We start from the raw sequence: 25,093 nt of genomic DNA on the forward strand, positions 1-25,093 counted from the left end.
GTACGTTATTGTTCCCATTAACAGACTGAGAAACTGAATTTCAAAGGTATCTGTCCCACTAGCAGGCCCAGAATAAGTCACTCAATGTAGAGAAAAGAAAACACAAAGTATTCAGTATTCAGTACTGAACCTACTTATAAGCACTATAATTCTAAGTATGTGACTATAAATGTGGACATACACACTGAAATTAGCCCTTGGGGAGCAGGGTGCATTATATTAATGAATTCTTGCATTCAAGAGTATTGACTGAGCCATATTATAAGCCAGTATTGCTCCAGGCATTGGAAAGGAAAGTTCCTAATCTCATGGAGCTTACACTCTGGTGGGGGAAAACAAAAAATAAACAAATCAAAATGAAATAACAGGTTTTATGACAAGAGGGGGAAAAAAAAGCAAAGAAATGGGGATAGGAAACGCTGACCATGTACACAGGTTCTTATTTTCTACAGAATAGTCAAAGAAAGCTACCAGAAGAAGGTAGCATTTGAGCAAGTTTCTAAAGGCAGCAAGGGTTCATGAGAGTTGTTAAAGAGTACAATTTTCAAACAGTTGAAATGTGATTCACATAAATATAAAGGAAATACATCACAGACTTAATCTACTCTTTATTAATGATCATTTATGTTAACAGAATGAATCAGATGTTAAGACCATTGCAAAGAGCATTTCAATTGGCACACCTATAAAAAGGGCATCCCAGGCAGTGCTAGTGGTAAAGAACCTGCCTGTCAACACAGGAGACGTAAGAGACACAGGTTCGATGCCTGGGTGGGAAGATCCCCTGGAGGAGGGGATGGCAACCCACTCCAATATTCTTACCTGGAGAATCCCATGGATAGGGGAGCCTAGCAGGCTACAGTCCATTGTGTCAAAAAGAGTCAGACAACTGAAGCAACTTAGCACACATGGATAGAAAATTTAAATAACAGAGTATTAGACTAAGCAAGAGTGCTAGTTAGAAACAAAAATGATGAATATCCTATAAGGTAATATCAACAGTATTTTTTGAAATTCTAACAGACCAGGATTGTTTGTATCTTTTCTGTCAAAAACAAATTGACATGTAATGTCAATACAACTGAGACTTTTAATCAACAGTAAACAGTGAGCACTGTTTAATAGCACTGCTACATTTCTCCTAAATAATCTGTGAGTAGGTCGAGTAAGTAATGTCCTCCTAGGGCACTGAAAGAACACACTGCTAATGCTTTTCCTTATTTTCAAGTTTTGCCCTTTTTAAAACAAAACCATGCAGATATCTGAAAGGAAGAGCATTCCAGTCAGAGACAATGTGAAAAATCACAAATTGTTTCCCTCCATTCACCACCCCAACAGGCAGGGAATGCTCTCAGTAACACAGACTCACACTTTCACCTGGACCTCATTAGGAACCCAGTGTAAGTTAGCAGCTGAGGTGAGGCCAGCAAGGGTCAGTTGGGGCGGTGTATGTGTGGGGGGGCGCGGTTGTTGGCAGTGAGTTGGAGAGAAGTCAGAAGACTTACACTGAAAGGAGGAGAATGATAATTGAGGTTGGGTTATGAAGTGATTCACATTTTTAAAAACATTATTTCACCTGCTGAAACAAAGACTCATTAGGAGTGAAGAGCAAGGGTAGAAGCTAGAAGACCACTTAGAAGACTATTAAAATGATCTATGCAAATAAACAAGTAAATACACAGTTTGTCAGATGTAAAAAGTGCAGTGGAGAAAAATAAAGGAGAATATGGGAAGGCTGGTAGGGGATGTCAGACTGTCTAAAAGGTTTCCCTTGATAAGGTGAGACTGGCATGGAGACCAGGATGATATCAAAAAGTAAACCATGCAGATATCAAAAAATAAACCATGTATTCTAGACAGAGGGATAAAGTAAAACAATTGAGGAGAAAGAGTCAGGGAAAAGAAGGGAGAAGGGACGCAAGAAAATGAAGGGCCTTGCAAACCGTTTTAAGGACTTACTTGACTTTTAGTTTGGGTGAGATGAGAAGCCACCGAAGGTTTCAAAGCAGAGAAATGACATGAACAGCTTTAACTATTAAACAGATCACAGTGGCTGCCATGTAGAGAATGATCTGTAAGTGGGCAATGACAGAAGCAGAAAGATAAGTTAGAACAGAAGATACTTCAGTATTCCAAGGAAGAAATAAGGGAGGCTTAGAATAGGTTGGCAGCAGTGACCATAATGATAAACAGTCGAAACCTGGATATTGTGAAGGTAGAGCCAATAGCTAAAGGAACAGACTTGGAGTAAGTACAAAAGGAGTAAATCTGGGTTTCAGCTTTAGCAACTGGAAAGACAGAATTGCTATTTACTGAGACGAGTAAGACTGCAGAAGAAACAAATTTGTTAAGGAAATGTGAGGAGAAGAGGAGACTGATTACATTTATGAAAAAGGTTAAATATATCAGTTCTTTTCAAATGTAATCACAATATGAAAAACTGCAATGTGCAATTTCCAAATTGAGAAAATCATCAGAAACAGAATATTTTAGGCCAGATTGAAACTCAAGCAACTAACCTTCACAGCTTCTCAGAGACATCTACTTTTCAAAATGGGCATTTATCATTGATTTCATCAATATTAGTCAGTATTTTACATATTTAAGCAACTATCTGATCCCTCACTCATAAAGCATTTATTGAGCACTTTCTGAAATTACATATGACATGCTTCATCAAAAGGCCTACATATTAAATTTTTAATTCACTGTTTACCTGAAGTTCTTTGTATCTATCTTGAAAAGAAATGGCCTCTTGCTCTTTTTCTTTAAGGAAATCTTTTTCTAAGATACTATGTTTCTCCATCAATGATTCCACATCCTAAAAGAAAAAACCAAGCATAAATTGCATAATATTTATGGCAAAAAATAGACTCTGATTTTTCAATGACACAATAGAAAATATTTGGAAAGGAAAGAACCCACAGGAAGTATGGTCTTTAAATTTCAACAATATAAAATGTACGCTTAACTCCCATTTCCAGACCAATACCAAACACTAACATTAACACTAACCTTGATATAATACTAAAAGTATTCATGCTAAATAAATACACAAAAGCATTTAAGCTAACTATAAACAACATGCTACTTCAACATATTGTACAGAAGACAGGAATCAAGACCATCCCGAAGGAAAAGAAAAGCAAAAAGGCAAAATGGTTGTCGAGGAGGCCTTACAAATAGCTGTGAAAAGAAGAGAAGCTAAAGGCAAAGGCGAAAAGGAAAGATCTATCCATTTGAATGCAGAGTTACAAAGAACAGCAAGGAGAGATAAGAAAGCCTTCCTCAGCAATTGATGCATAGAAACAGAGGAAAACAATAGAATGGGAACCACTAGAAATCTCTTCAAGAAAATAAAAGATACCAAAGGAACATTTCATGCAAAGATGGGTACAATAAATTCAGAAATGATATGGACCTAACAGAAGAAGATATTAAGAAGAGGTGACAAGAATACACAGAAGAACTATACAAAAAAGATCTTCACGACCCAAATAATGATGATGGTGTGATTACTCATCTAGAGCCAGACATTCTGGAATGGGAAGTGAAGTGGGCCTTAGGAAGCATCACTAGGGACAAAGCTAGTAGAGGTGACAGAATTCCAGTTGAGCAATTTCAAATCCTAAAAGATGATGCCGTGAAAGTGCTGCACACAATATGCCAGCAAATTCGGAAACTCAGCAGTGGCCACAGGACTGGAAAAAGTCAGTATTCATCCCAATCCCAAAGAAAAGCAATGCCAAACAATCACAATTGCACTCATCTCACACACTAGTAAAGTAATGATCAAAATTCTCCAAGCCAGGCTTCAATAGTACATGAACCATGAACTTCTAGATGTTCAAGCTGGATTTAGAAAAGACAGAGGAACAAGAGATCATCATAGAAAGAGCAAGAGAGTTCCAGAAAAACATGTACTTCAGCTTTTTTGATTATGCCAAAGCTATGACTGTGTGGACCACAACAAACTCTAGAAAATTCTTTAAAGAGACAGGAATACCAAAACACCTGACCTGCATCTTGAGAAACCTGTATGCAGGTCTGGAAGGAACAGGAAGAACTGGACATGAAACAGCGGACTGGTTCCAAATAGGAAAAGGAGTACGTCAAGGCTGTATATTGTCACCCTGTTTATTTAATTTATATGCAGAGTACATCATGCAAAACACTGGGCTGGATGAAGCACAAGCTGGAATCAAGATTGCCGGGAGAATTATCAATAACCTCATATATGCAGATGACACCACCCTTATGGCAGAAAGTGAAGAGGACCTAAAAAGCCTCTTGATGAAAGTGGAAGAGGAGAGTGAAAAAGTTGGCTTAAAACTCAACATTCAGAAAACTAAGATCATGGCACCCGGTCCCACTACTTCATGGGAAATAGATGGGGAAACCTTGGGAATAGTGACAGACTTTATTTTTGGGGCTCCAAAATCACCACTGATGGTGACTGCAACCATAAAATTAAAAGACGCTTGCTCCTTGGAAGAAAAGTTACGACCAACCAAAACAGCATATTAAAAAGAAGAAACATTGCTTTGCCAACAAATGCCATCTATTTAAAGCTACGGTTTTTCCAGTAGTCATGTATGGATGTGAGAATTGGAGTATAAAGAAAGCTGAGTGGCAAAGAATTGATTCTTTTGAACTGTGGTGTTGGAGAAGACTCTTGAGAGTCCATTGGACTGCAAGAAGATCCAACCAGTCAATCCTAAAGGAAATTAGCCCTGAATATTCATTGGAATGACTGATACTGAAGCTGAAACTCCAATACTTTGGCCACCTGATGTGAAGAACTGACTCACTGGAAAAGACTCTGATACTGGGAAAGATTGAAGGCAGGAGGAAAAGGGGACAACAGAGGATGAGATGGTTGGATGGCATCCCTAACTCAATGGACTTGAGTTTAAGTAAACTCCGGTAGTTGGCAATGGAGAGAGAGGCCTGGCGTGCTGTAGTCCATGAGGTCGCAAAGAGTCGGACATGACTGATCCTCTGAACTGAACTGACCTCAACACATACTTTCCATAAACTTGCTCAAGTCTTTTTATAGAGACATTTGTAGAAAAGAGAAATAAGAACACACATAAATAACTTACTAGAACAGCTGTATTTCTAAGTATTCTGTCAAATATTGCATGATGCGTGACTTCTCTAAAGACAAATGAATAGTACAAATCTTCTAATCCACATACAATTGCAACACTATGTACTTTCAAAATAAAGAAACCCAAAGGAAAGCATTCATTAGGGAAACAAAAAAATCTAGTAAAAGTCATTCATATCTTTAAAAGTATATATTTATGGCTAGAAATTTCTTATCAAAGGCTTTTGTAAATGATAGACTCATCTAACCGATTTAAGCATATCACAAAGTGCATAACAGCTTTTCCACTGATGAATTTGCAATCAGAGGTTGGGACTATATTGTATTTCAGAATATGTAATTCAAACATTTATTTTTTAGGTAAATGTAAATATACCTTTTTAATTCTTTGTTTTTCTTCCTCAGAAACTTTGAGTTTCATCTCCAGAGTTGAAATTTTCTGCTGAAGCTGTATGTTTGATACATTGGCTCCAGGATCCTCAGAATCATCCACAAGAGCAATTGTTCCATTACTTTTCTCATCAGTTAAACCCAATGGAAAAAGTGAGATATCCAGATGAGTGTGTGTTGATTGCTGAATCTAAACCACATTAAAAAAAAAAAAAAAAAAACACACACATACACACACAAGAGAGGAAAGTTTACACTGTACCAAGAAAGAAATCACCCAAAGAGCACTAGAAACCACATTGGGAAATTAAGCTGTAGCAAAGGTTCTGAAATTATTTCACCCTTTAAGTAAATGAACAGAAGACCTCAAACTGTTACAACAATCTGATCTAAGAAAGAAAATTTTCTCTAAACTTAAAAGTTTAAGGTTTTTATTATTTTCCAAACAAAGCACTAAAAAACTTAAAACTTTTTTCTTATGTTGAGTGTGTATAATTAAGTATAGAAAATTCTGACACTCACAAGTTCTTGAATTTACACACACATTCAGAATTTGCTTATCTATTATATTATACATTAGAATTTGAAATTAATCAATAATCTTTAATTGATCATCACTTTCTAGTAAAGATAACAGGTGACTCAAGATTGTATATAGCACTTTGGAAATCTGGACTAAGTCCAGCATCTAGCACAAGGCCTGGATCAATAAGTAGTTGAAAGAATAAACATTATGACTGCTATATTTTTGTTTTTAATCTAAAATTGAAATGAATACTCTAATACTTGAAAACATATTTTAAGTTCCCCTGAAAGAGAAATTTTTTTTTTTTTTAAGATTTATTAATTTATGTATGTATTTATTTTATTTTATTTTTGGCTGCACTGGGTCTTCATTGCTACATGTGGGCTTTCTCTAGTTGTCGTGAATGGGGCTACTTTCCGTTGTGATGTGCGGGCTTCCTATTGCAGTAGCTGCTCTTGTTGCAGAGCATGGCTCTAGAGATGCAGGCATCAGAAGCTGTGACTCCTGATCTCCAGAGCACTTGGTAGTTGTGGCGCATGGGCTTAGTTGCTCCGAGGCATGTGGGCTCTTTCCAGACTAGGGATCAAACCAGTATCCCCTGCAGCAGCAGGTGGATTCTTAACCACTAGACAACAAGGGAAGCCCCAAGAAAAAGTTTTTTGTAATTATTTTCCTTTTTGAAATTCATGATGTCCAATGCAAAAGTAAGTCTATTTTAATAAATAAGATATTCAAATCATATTTTAGTAACTAAAGCTATTTGGACACAAAGAGTATCTACAGGGGAAAAAAAAGGGAAATCAGGAAAACTTTAATTAAATTAGTATGCAATTTTTTAAGTAGGAAAACTTCCTATAAAAATTTGCTTGTCTTTACCTGTGCTTTAGGAATAGTCTGACTGCCAATGCTGTTATCTGCATGTGTATTCTCTGGTGATGCAATGACGGGCTCAGAAGAGAGGCAGCCAACTGAAGGGGAAGTGTGGTCATGGTCCAATACAATCTCAGGAGAAGCTGGAGAAAGATGGACTCCAGACACTGAAGGAAAACAAATAAACCAAAAAAACGTATTAGTAAAGGGAAAATAAAGAGCAATTAAGGAGAAGAAAGAGAGTAGAGGGAAGGAAAGGAAACAGGACAAGGAAAGTAAAAGCAAAGGATAGAAAATGAGGATTCTATGATTACTTTTCAGGGATTGTTATCTAAGATCTAAAACTAGTGTTTCTAAATTTAACATGACATTTCCATGTGAGACCCAGGCAAACAAAACAATTTAATAGAATCTTAATGTTTACATACTAATACATTACCACAGGGGTCCATTTGCAATTCAGAAATTATTTAACTTTATTATTTACCTATTCAGTTAGTTACAAAAAGCACTAGAATGCCTACCAGTGCCAGACACAGGCACTAGGCACCTAGAAGACAGCAATGAGCAGGACATGCATCCACGTATTCAGTGACTTTATGACCCAAGAGGCAAATCAGATGAATTAGTTATTACCAGAGCTAAGGGGAAAAAGAATGACATTACAATAGTTAATCTACTGTCTCTGGGTTAATTTCTTCTTTTACAACAACATAAGATTTTTTTCATATTAAGGTCAATTTTTGTTTGTTTCCACAGACAAATAACGGTGAAATGCAACTCTGTAGTTAGTTTCACAACAAAACATTATTAGATTGTAATTAGAGTTCAAGCACAAAGGTCACAAAAGGAAAGCCAATTCCAAACATGAAATGAGACAAAAATATTGATGACAGCAAAATAAACAGATTATTTTCTAATGTCCCTTCTCAGAATTCAAATACATTTGTATATGTGTTTTAATGTTTAAGAAGAGAAATTAAATCACTTTTAAGAGTAATTCATTTATCTGTTTTGACTGTCTAAATTATAAAGACCTTTATTCCACATTGGCATCAGTAGCAACGTCAGCAAAGCTCTAGCATAAATTCTGGAAGGCAGCTCACAATGGCAATTGCATTTTTCCCTGAAGAAAGACATTTATAAGGTCATTAGGTATTAAAAAACTAAAGACTGTATCAATTTTTTATTGGTACCATACAGGACTACTTAACTATCTTATATATGCTTTTACTGTATATCTATATTGTATTTTTCAAATACTGTGTGCCATACTAGGTAAGGTATCCTTGTTTCTCCAACAAGCATTTCACTATTTTAACTAAAACACACACACAAAAAACCTGTAATTTTAATTCACATTTCTACTTGATGTATCTTTTTCAGAAATTATTTTTTCTATCCTTCATTATTCTATATGCTAACAGATTTCCCTAAAATGTCAAAATATTCTAACTTCTAATTTTAAATTAAAATCGCAGCACTGTTTATAATAGCCAGGACATGGAAGCAACCTAGATGTCCATCAGCAGATGAATGCATAAGAAAGCTATGGTACATATACACAATGGAGTATTACTCAGCCATTAAAAAGAATACATCTGAATCAGTTCTAATGAGGTGGATGAAACTGGAGCCTATTATACAGAGTGAAGTAAGCCAGAAAGAAAAACACCAATACAGTATACTAACGCATATATATGGAATTTAGAAAGATGGTAACAATAACCCTATATACGAGACAGCAAAAGAGACACTGATGTATAGAACAGTCTTATGGACTCTGTGGGAGAGGGAGAGGGAGAGGGTGGGATGATTTGGGAGAATGGCATTGAAACATGTATAATATCATATATGAAATGAGTCGCCAGTCCAGGTTCAATGCACGATACTGGATGCTTGGGGCTGGTGCACTGGGACGACCCAGAGGGATGGTATGGGGAGGGAGGAGGGAGGAGGGTTCAGGATGGGGAACACATGTATACCTGTGGCGGATTCATTTTGATATATGGCGAAACCAATACAATATTGTAAAGTTAAAAAATAAAATAAAATTTTAAAAATAAATAAATAAATAATTGTTGAAAACCTACCATGCCCTCTTCTAGTTGCTGAGTTATTAACAGAAAAAAAAAATTATACTAAAAATATTACTAACTTTTTAAAGGAATGACAATAGGTACTGAAGTATAGTAAAAAGGAATACAGCCTTATGATTAAGAGCATAAACTTTGAAATTATATTGCCAAAATAAGTACAAAACCATTGGCAAATTTGCTTAACTTCCTTCAGTTTGCTCATTTGTAAAACTGACATAGAGGTGATGATGAGGTTTTAATTGACTAAAATATGTAAAGCTCTTAGCACTGTGCTGAAATTACCTTCATCATTACTTCAAATATTGTTAAAATCTGTTGGACAAGTATGTTTACTTCTGGGTATAAAAGGTACAAAGTGTATGGATAGGTTTCCCCAGTGGCTCAGCAGTAAAGTATCCGAGGAACCTGAGGCTCCTGCATCTCCTGGACTGGCAGGCAGATTCTTTACCATTACGCCACCTTGGTGTCCGGAGACTGTCTGCAATCAAGAAACTTGGGTTTGATCTCTATGTAGGGAAGATCCCCCAGAGAAGGAAATGGCAACTAACTCCAGTATAACTTGCCTGGAAAATCCCATGGACAGAGGAGGCTGGCAGACTACAGTCCATGGGGTCGCAAAAGTCAGACACAACTTAGCGACCGATACCACCATGCATGTTATTCATATATATATCAATAACGTAAGACAAAATGTCACATTGTCATGAGTTAAATTCTCACTCTGTAACTTTATATGTTCAAGTATGCCATGTTAAGAAAAGAAAGAGGGAAAGAGGGTAGAATAAAGGAAGTAAGAGAAAGGAATGAGATAAATAAAGGAAAGGAAAAGGGAGTTTGAGGGAGGAAAGTACAGAGGGCGAGGAAGCACCCTCACATTCACACTCCAATAGTTACCACCACCTTCTCACACTGTCCCTTCACAACCAAATTTCCTTTTTCTTTCAAATCCCCGTCACTCCACTAGACTCATAATTTATGATATAAATTTTCCTTTCAGCTATTATTAAGTTAAATGAACATTTCTTATTTTATCCTTCTTTTACTCCAGAGCACATAACACTAATGACTTTCCCTTTTCCTTGAAACTTTTCCTTTGGCACCTATATCCTAAATTCCTGGAGGAAGGCATGGCAACCCACTGCAGTATTCTTGTCTGGAGAATCCCATGGACAGAGGAGCCTGACAGGCTACAGAGTGGGACATGACTGAAGTGACTTAGCGCACACACACACACACATCCTAAATTCCTTTTAGTATTTTGACTTTTTTTCTTGTTTTTCAGACTCTTTTCCAGTCAATCTTCATTTCACTGTTTTTTACACCCTCTAATCTTCTCAGTATTCACAATATTCTTACCAGGTTCAGAAGTTCTTATTTAAATTATCATCTATAAGCTAATGACAAATGATTCACATCTCCAGCACAAACCATTCTACAGACCTCCTGATCCAGAGGCTCACCTAACCACCAGACCGTTGCATTGAGCTGTCTGGTACATGCATCACACTTACCCATTATCTTACATAAGCCTGCTTTATTTCATGTTAATAGTATCCCAAAGAAATATTTGCCCAACACAGAAATGATACCACTAAGTGCCAATTTCACTCCAGTCACACTGTGCTACTTACTGTTCCCTGATTAACCCACACTGTTCAGTACCTCTGTGACCTCACAATATTGTTGCTTAAGTAAAAGCCACAGCTGTGGAATCAGAATGGGTTCAAATTTGAACCATAACAACTTATTGTTATGCAGCCTTGGGCAAATTACAAGAACCTCTATAAGTCACAGTTTCCTCTTCTAAAAATGTTAAAATAGTATCAACAAGCTTTTCCAGGAATCTTTTTACCTACTCCATTATCCATCCAGTCATAGTACAATTTTAATTTTCCACTGTAAAGACATTACACATTTCTAAGAAATAAAGAAAACATTACATATCTATGGTATACATTTAAAGCAGTGTTTAGAAAAAACATGTAGAGCCTTGAACACTTCAATCAATTTTAAAATGAATTAAATTTCTATATCATAAACTAAAATAGAAACAACACAGAAAACCTTAAAAGCATATAAAAAATAATAAAGACAATGCAGATGTCAAAGGTTAAAAAAGCAGATCGAATTAATCAAAATCCTGACATTCTAAGAAAATTAAGTGAACAGTAATTAACTTATTAACTTATAAAAGGAGAAAAGTACAAATATAAAAATTAAGTCACAAAGGTAACATAATAATTAAAACAAGAGTTTTTTTTTTAATCCTAAAATCCTCTAAGACTTCTAGGTAAATAAATTTGAAAAATCTGGATATAATGGGCAAGTCTCCATAGAAATATAGTCTATAAAAGATGACTGGATTAAAGCCAAAAAATAATTTAAAAACATATATTTCCTTGGGGAAAAAATAAAATTATAAGCCAACTACCTTATAGATAAGGGCTTCCCTGCTGGCTCAGACTAGTAAGAATCCGCCCACAATGTAGGAGACCTGGGTTCAATCCCTGGGTTGGGAAGATCCCCTGAAGGGTGGCTTATCAACACACTCCAGTATTCTTGCCTGGAGAAATCCCATGGACAGAGAAGCCTGGTGGGCTACAGTCAGTGGGATTGCAAAGAGTTGGACATGACTGAGTGACTAAGCAGACCCTATAAAGTATTTCAAGAGAATTTCTAACAAAAATTCAAAAAATGAATTATCCCAATACTCTAAAATTATTACAGAGCATTGAAAATGAAGGAAAACTTTACTAGAGTTATATAATATTAACATAACATTGATAGCCAAGCCTGATAATAATAATTAAAAAAAAAACCAGAACAATAAAGATCTTTAGAGTATTTAACTAAAAATAATTAGGTAAAAGTTTTAAATAAAATATTACTAAACATAATCTAACACCATATTGAGAAAATGATATGCAATGAATGAGTTTGATTTGTTCAGGAATGCAAGGATAGAGAATTCATTAATATAACACTCTATATATTAATAGACCTATAGAGAAAAATGGCAAAACTAACACTGGAAAAAAAAAACACTGAAGAAATAAAAATCAGTGCATAATTTCTTATGGTAAAACATACAGACCTTAGTCCTAAGGTAATCATGCTAATTAAAGGAAAAAACCTATAGGTATTTCTCCCAAGATCAGGATTAAGACAAGGATGCCTACTATCTCAATACCACTTAATACTGCACTAAAGCAATGCAATTAGACAAGAGAAATTAAATAGAAGCATAAAAATAAGAAAAGGAGGAAAACTACCTCATGCTCCTACTAACTCAAACAATAAACACATTCAATAAAGTAGTAAGATATTAACTTAATGAACAGAAGCCAATAGTATTCATATGTAAAAACAATAACTATCCAGAGGATATGGTGGTAGTGAAAATATTATTTTCCATACCAACAAAGAAGATAAAATACTTAGGAATACATTTAGCAAAAAACATGAGGGAAACTTTAAAGCATTTCTGAAAGACTCAATGCTAGATCTGAACAATAGAGATTATTCTGATTAGATAGGGCAACTAATCATCATAAAGATGTCAGTCTTCTCTTAGTTAATGTATAGATCAATATAACTCCAGTAAAAGTAGATATTTTTTTATAATGAAGCTAGACAAATTGACTTTAAATATTACATGGAAAAAGTAAAAATGCAAAAGGTAAAAAAAGAAAAAGTATTAGGAGGATACTTGCCCATTACTAAAATAAACTAAATTGTAATAAAACATACTACTGACCTTGTTAAGATATTCTATAATAAATTATGTTAAAATAAATAATAAATCCTTTATAATTAAGACAGTGTATTTACACAAAATACAAAACATGGTCTACAGGAGAAGGGAATGGCAAACCACTCCAGTATTCTTGCCTTGAGAACGCCATGAACAGAATGAAAAATATACCAGAGAGTGCAGAAATAGAGTCATGTATGTGAAATATAAATATATGACCAAGTGGCATTTCAAATTACTGGGGCAAACACGGGCTTACTAATAAACAATGCCTGAGGAACTGATTAGCCATTTGGAAAACACTGAAATTAAACTCATATCTCCCATTATAAACAAACAAACAAAAAAAAAAAAGCAACAAATTGATTGAGGTTCTAAATAAAAATAAGATCATATAAGTACTAAAAGAAAATATAAGAGCATGTAAGAAATGGCTAACTAGGACTCAATTCCAGACACAACAAAAGAAAAGATTGACAAGTGACTATAGAATACACAGAAATATTTTGTCTATCAAAAATCAACTTAAATAAAATTTAAAGATAACTTACAGAATACAAACAGTCCTTAAATACATGAAAAGATATAGATGCATGCATCTACTCATTTGTCATAAAGGAAACATAGAAAGGATAAAGCAAAAATAAAGAGACTGGTAGGTGCAAGAGAGGTGGAATGAAGTGGAAAGACACAGAGTTAAACAGTAGGAAGTACCTCTTCCCTAAAGGTAATTTCATAATATGTTTCTGAGTTCTGCAACCATATTAATGTTTCACATACTCAATAAAATAAAACTAGAATCAACAGGCAGAGGAATAGGGAAACTGAATCCTAAAATGGAATACAAAGAACAACAATCAAACCGTATTTCAAATAAATAATAAAACAGCATTACTAAGGAAAGGGATTGGAGGGTAGAAGGTGAGAATCAAATGTTACTTTAGAACACAGTACTTTGCCTATATTGCCTCAGTAAAAGAACAACAACAACGAAAACACTAAATAAATTATCAGGAGAAAAAGAGAAAAGGGAAGAAAAAAGAAGAGAATGAAGAGGAGGGAAAAGAATAAAGATAAAACATGACAAAATGTTAATATTTGAAGAAAGTGAATGAAGAGTATGGAGGAATTATTTGTCTATTTCTTGCAGCTTTTTCTGTAATTAAAAATAAAAAGTCAAGAGGAATGAGCAAAAATGAAAAATATATAATAGGAAAGAAATTAGTCATGAAGGGGAAAATAGTTTGTCTCCGACAAAAGTCTCCCCTATGCAAAACTGCTGAATACAGACTTGGTATCACTGAAAACATGTATAAGAATACTCCTAGCAATACTGACACCTGCATATCTGCTGACGGTCAAATGATTAAATGAGCTGTGGGATAATCATAAATTAGAATATTTTATATCAGTGAAAATAAACATAAGTATATACAACAACATGGGTAAGGCTTGAAACATAACTTTGGATTAAAAAAAAAAAAAAACTGCAAGAAAATTTGCACAGTATTAACCCATTTCTACTGGTACCTCAACTGGAAAAGAATCTGCCTACAGGGCAGGAGATTCAGGTTAGATCCCTGGGTCGGGAAGACCCCCTGGAGAAGGAAATGGCAAACCACTCCAGTATTCTTGCCTGGAGAATCCCATGGACAGAGAAGCCTGGTGGGCTACAGTACATGGGATTGCAAGAGTCAGACACGATTTAGCAACTAAACCACCACCAACAACAACCCATTTCAAGGCACATAACAAATAAAACTATATATATAGATATATATACACACACACACATATATAAATGTCATATATATGTAATACATATAAAAAACTTTTTTTTTTTTACAAAAGCAAGTAAATTATAACAAAAATTTAAGCCAGAGTTTCCCTCTGGGGAAAAGTACAGGGACTGGACAGGGTTGTTACAGTTAGTCATGTTCTAATTCTTAAGTTAAATAGCTAGATTCATGAGGCAAAATTTTAAATATAACAAAAAAAATAATTACATATGCTTTAAAATATAATTCTGAAGATCTCTTGTTTCATTGTCCTTTCTTGTTACAGTACTCAAAGTGCATGAGCTGTACTCTCTCACTGACCAAAATTTGCTCTGGGTAAGTAAGAGAAGAAAAAACTCTAATCCAAATTAAAGACTGATAATGACCAATTAGGCTCCCCCAATGGCTCAGCGGTAAAACATCTGCCCACAGTGCAGGAGATGCAGGTTCAATCCCTGGGTCGGGAAGAACCCCTGGAGAAGGAAATGTCTACCTTCTCCTGAAAAATCCCAGAGACAGAGGAGTCTGGTGAGCTACAGTCCATGGGGTCACATAGATTCAGACACGACTGAGCGACTGAGCACAGCACACAGTGTACTCAAAGAAATGATGCTTTAGTGAAAAGATATCAAGGATCAGTAAAAGACCAATAAATATTAGATCTGGAGGTGAAAATCCTTCTAACATCCTACTAATCACATCAAAACTTATTGCAGACATCAGTAAAGTTGAACCTAAAATGCCTAGAATTTACATGTGCATTCAACTTATGAAAGATTAAGAAAATTTTCAGGAATATTTTTAATTTGATAATATAAATGTTTTTTGAACATAATTCATATCCTAGTTTAAAAATTAAATGAGAAAACAAATGAGTAGTGCTGCAAAAGAAAAGAGAATATAAAAATGTTACCCTTTAACCAAAAACTAGATTTTTCAGTTAGGCCTACTATGCTACAACTCATATATTCTCACTGAATTTTAGATGACTATGCAAAAACAGCAATTCATCCTAAAAAAAAAAAAAAAAAAACTACATTTATAAATACTATACACATAAACATACTCTAAACGTAATGCAATAATATAGATGATATACATATTTATACATGTTTGTTCAATGAGAATTTTTAAACATAATAGTGAAAAAATATGAATTTCAATATGTGAAATATAATTATCTTCTCATTTAGCTGAGAAATTACAATTTTTAATGTTTCAAACTGCTGTAGGCTTCTTTGGTCTATTGAAAGTTGACTGCTGTAAGTCTATGCCCAGAATCTTTAAATTCACATCAAGTGTACCCAACAGCAACAATTTCCATAAAAATTCAGCCAACACTTTTCAAGAAGTAGAAATCTACAATATTTTCTCCAGGTATTTTGTCTGTTTGCTTGCTTTTAAGTCTTAAGCAAGACTCAGTTCAGTCCACTTCAGTTCAGTCGCTCAGCCGTGCCCAACTATTTGAGACTCCATGGACTGCAGCACGCCAGGCTTCCCTGTCCATCACCAACTCCCGGAGCTTACTCAAACTCCTGTCCATCGAGTTGGTGATGCCATCCAACCATCTCATCCTCTGCCATCCCCTTCTCCTCCCACCTTCAAGCTTTCCTAGCATCAGGGTCTTTTCCAATGAGTCATTTCTTCGCATCAGGTGGCCAAAGTAAGCAAGACTACAGACACAAATTGCTTCATTTCAAATGAGAACTTCTTGTTTTTCTAAGAATTAAAGGATACAAGGTCATCATATATTCCTTTAAAGCAATAAAGTTAATTAAAAGTGCAATGAATGACAGTTCCTCATCTTTAACTTTGTAATGGTAATTAGCATAGTCATTGAGCATATCATTTTTCATTGGCAGACCTCTTCTAAAACACAAAAATAAAGCACATTAAGTCATAACACCACACAAGCAAAGAAGCACTAAGTTTCCAAATAGTATGCATTTTTTCCCAGTAATTCTGCCTGTGGTCAACTATATTTTGTTTACACAAGCATAATAACTCTTGCAAAGTCTCAACAAGAAATAGGTGGAATTATCTATGCACTTTTAACTATACTCAAAGAAATCTGTTTATATCTGTTAATAGTTAATTCAAGAGTAGAATACTAATATAATGATAATAATTTTTACAACTTTTAACATAGAAACGATTTTTGATCTTTAATTTCCAATTAAAGATGTTCTTACCCAATCAAGGGCCCATTTTTCAACATTCTTTCATTTATATGAAAAACAAAGGATATGTAAAAAGTAAGGAAACATGGGAAATTTTGAGGTCAGGAGGAGAAGGGGGCAACAGAAGATGAGACAGTTGGATGGCATCACTGACTCAATGAACATGAGTTTGAGCAAACTCTAGAGGATAGTAAAGGACAGGGAAGCCTGGCATGTTGCAGTTGATGGAGTTACTAAGCATTGGAGACAACTTAGCAACAGAACAACAAAAAATGTGAATTGAAGAAAATCTAAACAGCATATCTAAATATGAAGATGGTAGCAAGTACAAATAAGTGGATAAACTTTTTTAACTGACAAAAAAAAAAAGGGTAAAATTTGCTGGTTAGAAAAGTATTTTCTCTCTGTAAGAAAGGTTCCCTATAGGAAATACCTCTTGATTAAAAATCTAATTGGTAAACATAATTTAATGGATTCAAGATGTATCTAAGATACCTGATAGAGATTTAAAGAGAAATATCAGTTCAGTTCAGTCACTCAGCCGTGTCTGACTCTTTGCAACCCCATGGACTATAGGTCACCAGGCTTCCCTATCCATCACTAACTCTGAGAACTTGCTCAAACTCACATCCATCGAGTCAGTGACACAATCCAAGCATCTCATCCTCTGATGTCCCCTTCTCCTCCTGCCTTCAATCTTTCCCAGCATCAGGGTCTTTTCCAAAGAGTCAGTTCTTCGCCTCAGGTAGCCAAAGTACTGAAGCTTCAACTTCAGCATCAGTCCTTCCAATATGTATTCAGGACTGATTTCCTTTAGGATTGACTGGTTTGATCTCCTTGCAGTCCAGGGGACTCTCAAGAGTCCTCTCCAGCATCACAGTTCAAAAGCATCAATTCTTCAGTGCTGAGCTTTCTTTTTAGTCCAACTTTCGCATCCATACATGACTACAGAAAAACCATAGCTTTGACTAGACAAGACCTTTGTTGGCAAAGTACTGTCTCTGCTTTTTAATACGCTGTCTAGGTTGGTCATAACTTTTATTCCAAGGAGTAAGCAACTTCTAATTTCATTGCTGCAGTCACCATATGCAGTGATTTTGGAGCCCAAGAAGAGAGAAATATATAATACCTTTAAAAACTTGAGGTTGAATCATAAGAAACAGACATGTTACTTTCTTAATAAAAGGGGCAGCACATACATGATTAAATTTTCATCATTTTAGTTATTTTCTATTACACTTCAAAGTGTTCTATAAATAAATGCTCCATCTCTACTTGATTAATTGAGGAATAATAGTGTTTCTCTAAGGGCTGTTTAGCAAACACTAACACATACCAAAAATTTCAGTGAGTACTTTTTAGAATTACACAGATGACTAAAGAAAGTATGTTGTAATTTCTAAAATAGAGAGAGGTAAAGTCTCTATAATCCATTGCTAGCATGGTCAACAAAAATTCGTATCTTATAAATATAACTTTTGAACATGCAAATGAAAAACTGCTACTTACATCACCACTGATTCTTTATTATCACAGCAGGAAGAAAACCCCGCAGCAACTACAAAAGAAATAAAAACGGAAACTAACAAGATACATTAACAATGCCCTCAACTAATAAGAGGGCATTGTCTGAGTCTTTTAAGTTGGAAGAATATGTAAGAAATATTTCAAAATCACACATCTTTAGACCAAGTTACATTCCAAAATCTGAGATTTCTTTTTATTTTATCTCTTGGTCATAGGCAAACATATTCAAATTCTAAGCAATTTCCCAAAAGAAAGAAAAAGACTGCTATTGCAACTTAAAGCAATATATTAAGGTGTTATGCTAAGATACTTTTTCCTTCCTCAGTCTATGGAAACTGGCTACTTAAGACTTTCTTTTAGATACCAAAAGTAAAGGGACCAAAAGCAAAATGGCCAAGCAAACTGAACTGCAACAAACTAAAAACTATTAAATAGAAAATATTTCCAAACCATATATCTCAAAAGGGGTTATACTCAAAATATATAAAGAACTCAATAGCAAAAAAATTTTGATTAAAAAGTAAGTATAAGTTCTCAATAGATATTTTTCTCTTTTTTTTAGTTAAATCTTTTTTAAAATTTTATTTTATTTAACTTTACAATATTGTATTGGTTTTGCCATATATCAAAATGAATCCGCCACAGGTATACATGTGTTCCCCATCCTGAACCCTCCTCTCTCCTCCCTCCCCATACCATCCCTCTGGGTCGTCCCAGTGCACCAGCCCCAAGCATCCAGTATCATGCATCAAACCTGGACTGGCGACTTGTTTCATACATGATATTATACATATTTCAATGCCATTCTCCCAAATCATCCCACCCTCTCCCTCTCCCACAGAGTCCAAAGGACTGATCTATACATCAGTGTCTCTTTTGCTGTCTCGTACACAGGGTTATTGTTACCATCTTTCTAAATTCCATATATATGCCTTAGTATACTATATTGGTGTTTTTCTTTCTGGCTTACTTCACTCTGTATAATAGGCTCCAGTTTCATCCACCTCATTAGAACTGATTCAAATGTATTCTTTTTAATGCCTGAGTAATACTTCATTGTGTACATGTACCACAGCTTTCTTATCCATTCATCTGCTGATGGACATCTAGGTTGCTTCCATGACCTGGCTATTATAAACAGTGCTGCGATAAACATTGGGGTACACGTGTCTCTTTCAATTCTGGTTTCCTCAGTGTGTATGGCCAGCAGTGGGATTGCTGGGTCATAAGGCAGTTCTATTCCAAAGAAGACATACAGATGGCCAATAAGTACATGAAAAGGTGTTTAGCATCATTAATCATCAAGGTAATGGAAACCAAAATCACAAATGAGATACCATCTGTTAGAAGAGCTATTATCAAAAATGGAAGAAATAACAAGAGTTGGTAAGGAAATGGAGAAAAGCAGCCCCTTGTGAACTACTGGTGGAATGTAAATTGATGAAGATGCTATGGAATACCATATGGAAGCTTCTCAAAAAATTAAGAAATGAATTATTGTATGATGCAGCAATTCCACTTCTGGATTTTATCCAAAGAAAACAAAAATAATAACTCAAAAGGACATGTGCACCCATGTTCAGGGCAGCATCATTTATAATATTGAAAATATGAAATCAACCTCAGTGTCCATCAATGGATGAATGGATAAAGAAAATGTAATACACACACACACACACACACACACACACAGGAATATTATTTGATCATAAAAAAGAAGAAAAGCTTGCCATTTGCAACAACATGGATAGATCTTGAGGGCATTATACTATGTGAACTAAGTCAAACAAAGACAGATACCTTATGCTATCACTATATAAGGAATCTAAAAACAAACCAAGGAGCACATAGATAGAGAGAGTAAACCAGTGGTTTACAGAAGCAGAGAGTAGGGGAAGACAAAATGGGCGACTGGGTATAAAGGTTCACATTTCAAGCTATAAAATAAATATTCACAGGTATAATTTAATATATATATTAAATATATACAAATATATATACGATGACCATAGTTAATAATACTGTATGGTATATTTGAAAGTTGCTAAGACATGAAGTTTTACAAGTTCCTTACCACAAGAAAAAAAATCTATAGGTATGTATGAGCATAAATGTTAGCTTGATTTTATTGTGATCATTTTTGCAATATATATACGCATTACATCATTATAAGTATAAAACTGATATAATGTTACATGTCAATTATACCTAAATAAAAAAGAAAATTTAAATCTCATTACAATACGATAAGAAACTTAAGGGAAAAAAGTGGTGGTCTTTCAGGGACTCCTTTATCAATTCATTCACTGAAAACACAATTATAGAGTATCACTATATTCAAGACACTATGCAATGAAAGATACAACACAAATCCTTTAAATTAGAAATTTCACCCTAAGACAATCACATCGGTACTAATACACAAATAATTATAATAAAAATATTATATTCACCTTAAGAATATCACATTAGTATTAAAATAATAAATATTAAACCTTAGTGGTTAAATATTTATAGTGAGTGAGACTTGCCATTGTTTGTAAAGTTGATATCACTGTTGGAACATCTCAAATAATAAATGATTAAAATAAAATATTAGTATACCAAGTTACGACAAACCTAGACAGGGTATTAAGAAGCAGAGACACTACTTTGCTGACAAAGATCCGTATAGTCAAAGCTGTGGTTTTTCCCGTAGTTATATATGGATGTGAGAGCTGGACCATAAAGAAGGCTGAGAGCCAAAGGAAATCCAAGAGACAGGAGTTGGATCCCTGGGTCAGGAAGATCCCCTGCAGTAGGAAATGGTAACTCACTTGAGTATCCTTGCCTGGGAAAACTCCATGGACAGAGGAGTTTGGCGGGCTACAGTCCATCAGGCCGCAATGAGTTGGACGTGACTGAGCAACTGAGCACAGGCACACACATGCTGCTCAAGGTAGCTGTTTAACAAACTAATCTACTCAGGAGGACTTATTTAGACATTCTTTGGAAGTAGTGTATATCAATATTTAAATATAGTAAAGAAAGATAATCATTCCAAGACAAAGAGTAAAATTTGACTCTCGTAGAGATACAAAATGAACACGTGTGAAAGATTTTATTCTGCTCATACAATGAAGGAACCAGGCAAAGCTCAAAGGAAAAGTTAAACTAGCACAAATTGATAGGGAGTAAAAGAATGCTAAAATGAACTGCAACCAAAAAGGAGAAGGAAGACAACTGGAATTCTACCCAACATGACAGAATTTACCTGTGTAACAGTTACCCATGACATATAAATAGCTGTAAAATATAAAATAGTCCAAAGACAAGGAACAGGGCTAGAATCAGATAATCCTTAAATTTATGCTGAATGTACACAATGCATAGTTCCACTAAAAACCATTTTTGTCTACATGACCAAAAACAGTAGCTCAAATTTCTGTTAAACTAGTGAAATCAAGAAAGGGGAGAGAACTGTCATTGACTGAGTACATAGTTAATGCCAGGCATTGTGCAAAATATTCTGTTTGTTAGCTGATTGTGTCTGTGTTAGTCACTTAGTCATGTCCGACTCTTTCCGACCTCATGGACTGTAGCCCGCCAGACTCCTCTGTCCATGGAATTCTCCAGCCAAGAATACTGGAGTGGGTTGCCATTTCATTCTCCAGGGGATCTTGCCAACCCAGGGATTAAACCTGGGTTTCCGGCATTGCAGGCGGATACTTTACCATCTGAACTACTTGGAAGCCAGATGATTAGATACTTAATAATAATAATCATTTTATAAATGAAGAACCTAAGGTTTCAGTTTTAACTATTATGTCCCTGACCTCATGGCCAAAAGACTGTCAAGATCAGAATGTCTATTTGCTTCAAAGGCTCAGTCTGTATGCTAAAATGATCAAAAATACAAGTTAAAATCATGTAGGATTTGAGGTTTATGTGTATGTAAACAATGAAAGATACAGTACAAGGAAATGAAACATACACCATCTAACAGTAAAAGTATAAAGTAAAAAAGAGATGAAAACTTAAGAATTTAATAAAATTCTTATTATCCTCAATAAAGTATATATTTACATGACACCAACAACAGAAGCTACTATTCTGTTATTAAAAATCTGGCTATCATATGTACAATAATTTAACAATGTCAATTAAAAGAATAAAGACAAAACAGCAGTCCTCAAATAAACTCTTAACTATATACTATTGACAATGAAAAGCAAAACTAATGAAGTAAAACTAAAGCTCACTTCTGCCCTCTGAGTTAATCAAATGGCCAAGCTAATCTAGTTACAAAATGTGAATGTCAGAAAAATGCAATTCACAATTCTTTCTTTCTTTCCTCTTTCTTTAAACCTTCACTATAAACTCTGCCACAATTTCCTTTCTCTATACAGTGTGGAGATTATATGCTATTCTTTTTGTTTCTGATGTGTACTATTCTCTCATCAATAGCAAATTTCTTTCTCTGAAAGAGCCTTTACTATTCTCTTCCTATATACCACTTCTGCCACAAAACTTTTTAAAACATATGTTAATACTTTTGGTTTAATCATTGTTTCTTGAAGTCAAAATAGTTTTTCTTTTCTTGGTTATCTAAATCATAAAATAGAAATATCAATTTAAAATTTTCCATAGCAACATACTGACTGGTTTCAGTAGATTACAGCATGATTCCTACTTGCAAGAAGCTAGCTCAGCCTCCTAAGATGAAATAAATGGCCCCATAATAATTCTCAGAGTTTGTGCAAAATGAATCATCATTGTATACAAATGGAACTGTTCACTTTTCCTGTATTCAAGTCTGAAGCATCTATATTATTCTAAGCAGTATAGTATATTTAAATATTCCCATTAAAGTAATGTAGCATCTACATGATTATGTGTGTAATACATACATGTATGTGACTTTCATAAACTTTATAAACACCAAAATTTTTAACAGCAGCAGACTAGTCTACTTTTTATCAATATGATGAATACACTATTAAGAAAAAAAAAAAATTTACCACACCAACATATTCTTTACAGAAAGATATCTAAAGCTATATGTCCTCAACCCAAAGTGGAGGTCATTATATCTTCTTTATCAGTAATTTAAATACAATAGGAGCTATTAGACACCTAAACTCTTAGAATTACCTTCAAGAAATTTTATAGGCCCAAATCTAGATGAACTATGTGGCTTAAATAAAATTCTCTTCTCAGTTTACCCATTAAAATTAATGAACCATGTGGTTAAAATAAATTGAAAATAGTGTACATCTTGCAGTAGTTCTCAAAACAAAAATTAAAAGAAAAGGAATACAACTTCATCTAAGTAATGTCTGTCACAAGAGTGCAATGAATCATCTAACTAATACTTCTTAGTAAGCATAAAAGACAAAACAAAAAATGAAATTTTTAATAAGAAACACTAGTGCTGAAAAATCTTACACTTTAAAAAAAAAACCCACATAGAATGGATGTGAACCCTTAACAATTGTTCATTTAAGAGAAACAACAATCTAAGGTTTAGAATATTCAGTATTTAACTCACTAAAAAATAAATTAATTAATTAACTGCAACAAGAACTTACATCTAGAATTCATAAAAATAAAATACAATTGGCTTGTACTTCCTTGATGAAAGTTCACTTTACTATCTATGAATGAATAATTTGGAAAAAGAAAACAAAATCTGAGATCAGAAGCACATCAATGCTTTTAATGCATATTTCCTAGTCTCAGTGTTCTTAATGGAACTCAAGCCACTCCTCCAGAGTATCCAAGAATAAACAACATCTAGGCTGCAAAGAACAAAGGCCTTTATTTGGGGTCTGATGAACTACAATTCACAAGGCACAGATTCAAGTAAAACCAAAAGAGTGTTCTAAGGAAGAAAAGAGTCAAGGTCTTATAAAGGCAAAAGGCCACACTCTTGACACAAGAAAAGAAACATTTGTCCTTAATGAGTAAGCTGTTACCAGTTGTTTTAGGGTAAAACTCCAATACATATCTTGGGTTTCTGGCAGATGTTCTAGATTTTACCTAGGCTGAAATATGCATAAGCCACACTTCTTCAGTGGCCTCCCATTCCAGTTTAGAGAGCAATCTTAGCAATACCAACTCCATTTAGATTTTCCTTTCACAAGAGAAACAGAACAGAGAAGGAAAAATGAACCTTAAGAATTAGATTTATACCCCAGTTCTACAGTGGGATGTAGGGGGTAGAACTCAGTACCCCAAGGCAGACAGTGGGCCTTGATTTCTTCATTTATAAAAGGTAAAAAACAAAACCAGCCTCTTTTTCAAAAAACAAAACAAAAAAAATTTATGATAATCAAATAATATAATGACTGGGGAACTGCTTTAAAAACTCAAGTTACCAGAAGAATCATCACCTAAGTGATCAAAACACACAAATATGCACAATCTTCTAAATAAGAGAGAACTATTCCCAAGCCAGAAAGAGTGAAATACAAAATATTAATTTATCTAGTTAATATATTTAAAGAAATAAAACAACCAGAAAGAAGATAGGTTTTAGTCAGAAACTTAAAAGGAAAGATAGAGAAATATTAGCAGAATTCATGTATTATCCAGAGAAAAGGACACTTAAATCAACATTTTAAACTATTCCACTCCTCTTGCCAAAACCATTTCTATAAAGTAAAAGAAACATGCTACCTTACCATAATATCATTTAACTCAATTTATGCAACTCCTTTTATTCTAGTTCCGTGTTCACCACACACTGTGTGATCATAATGTGATTTACCGTTTGTTCTGCTTGAGGAAGACAACAGACTCTGAGCATTCCATCCTCTAACAGAGAAGTTTTACACTGTAAATTAATACAACTGCAATCTGGTTTTATATTTAA

The 25,093-nt window shown here is 34.5% G+C and overlaps 1 protein-coding gene across 33 annotated transcripts in view; it reads right to left on the reverse strand.

Annotated features, from left to right (window-relative positions):
• The window catches only part of CCDC91 (coiled-coil domain containing 91), a 397,753-nt gene that overhangs the window by 245,935 nt on the left and 126,725 nt on the right, over positions 1–25,093 (reverse strand). For 28 of the 33 annotated variants that reach the window (XR_015164151.1, XR_015164147.1, XR_015164148.1 and 25 more), the window contains 3 exons: positions 6,906–7,066; positions 5,490–5,693; positions 2,717–2,821 (listed from right to left, as the gene is read on the reverse strand). The exons of 1 other annotated variant lie outside the window; for it this stretch is intronic. Coding sequence is in view for 26 of the 32 variants with exons in the window: in XM_086401578.1 (XP_086257704.1) it covers positions 2,717–2,821; positions 5,490–5,693; positions 6,906–7,066 (470 nt within the window). In the remaining 6 variants the exon portion in view is untranslated. Of the gene's footprint in view, positions 1–1,959; positions 2,073–2,716; positions 2,822–5,489; positions 5,694–6,905; positions 7,067–25,093 lie in introns of those variants that run through there. 4 more of the 33 variants (XR_015164150.1, XM_086401574.1, XM_086401567.1 and 1 more) reach the window with 2 other exon arrangements.

The sequence above is a fragment of the Bos grunniens genome, chromosome 5, assembly GCF_055505025.1.
Source record: "Bos grunniens cultivar Pamir isolate PY7600 chromosome 5, Bosgru_T2T1.0, whole genome shotgun sequence".
NCBI classification, from domain to species: Eukaryota; Metazoa; Chordata; class Mammalia; order Artiodactyla; family Bovidae; genus Bos; species Bos grunniens.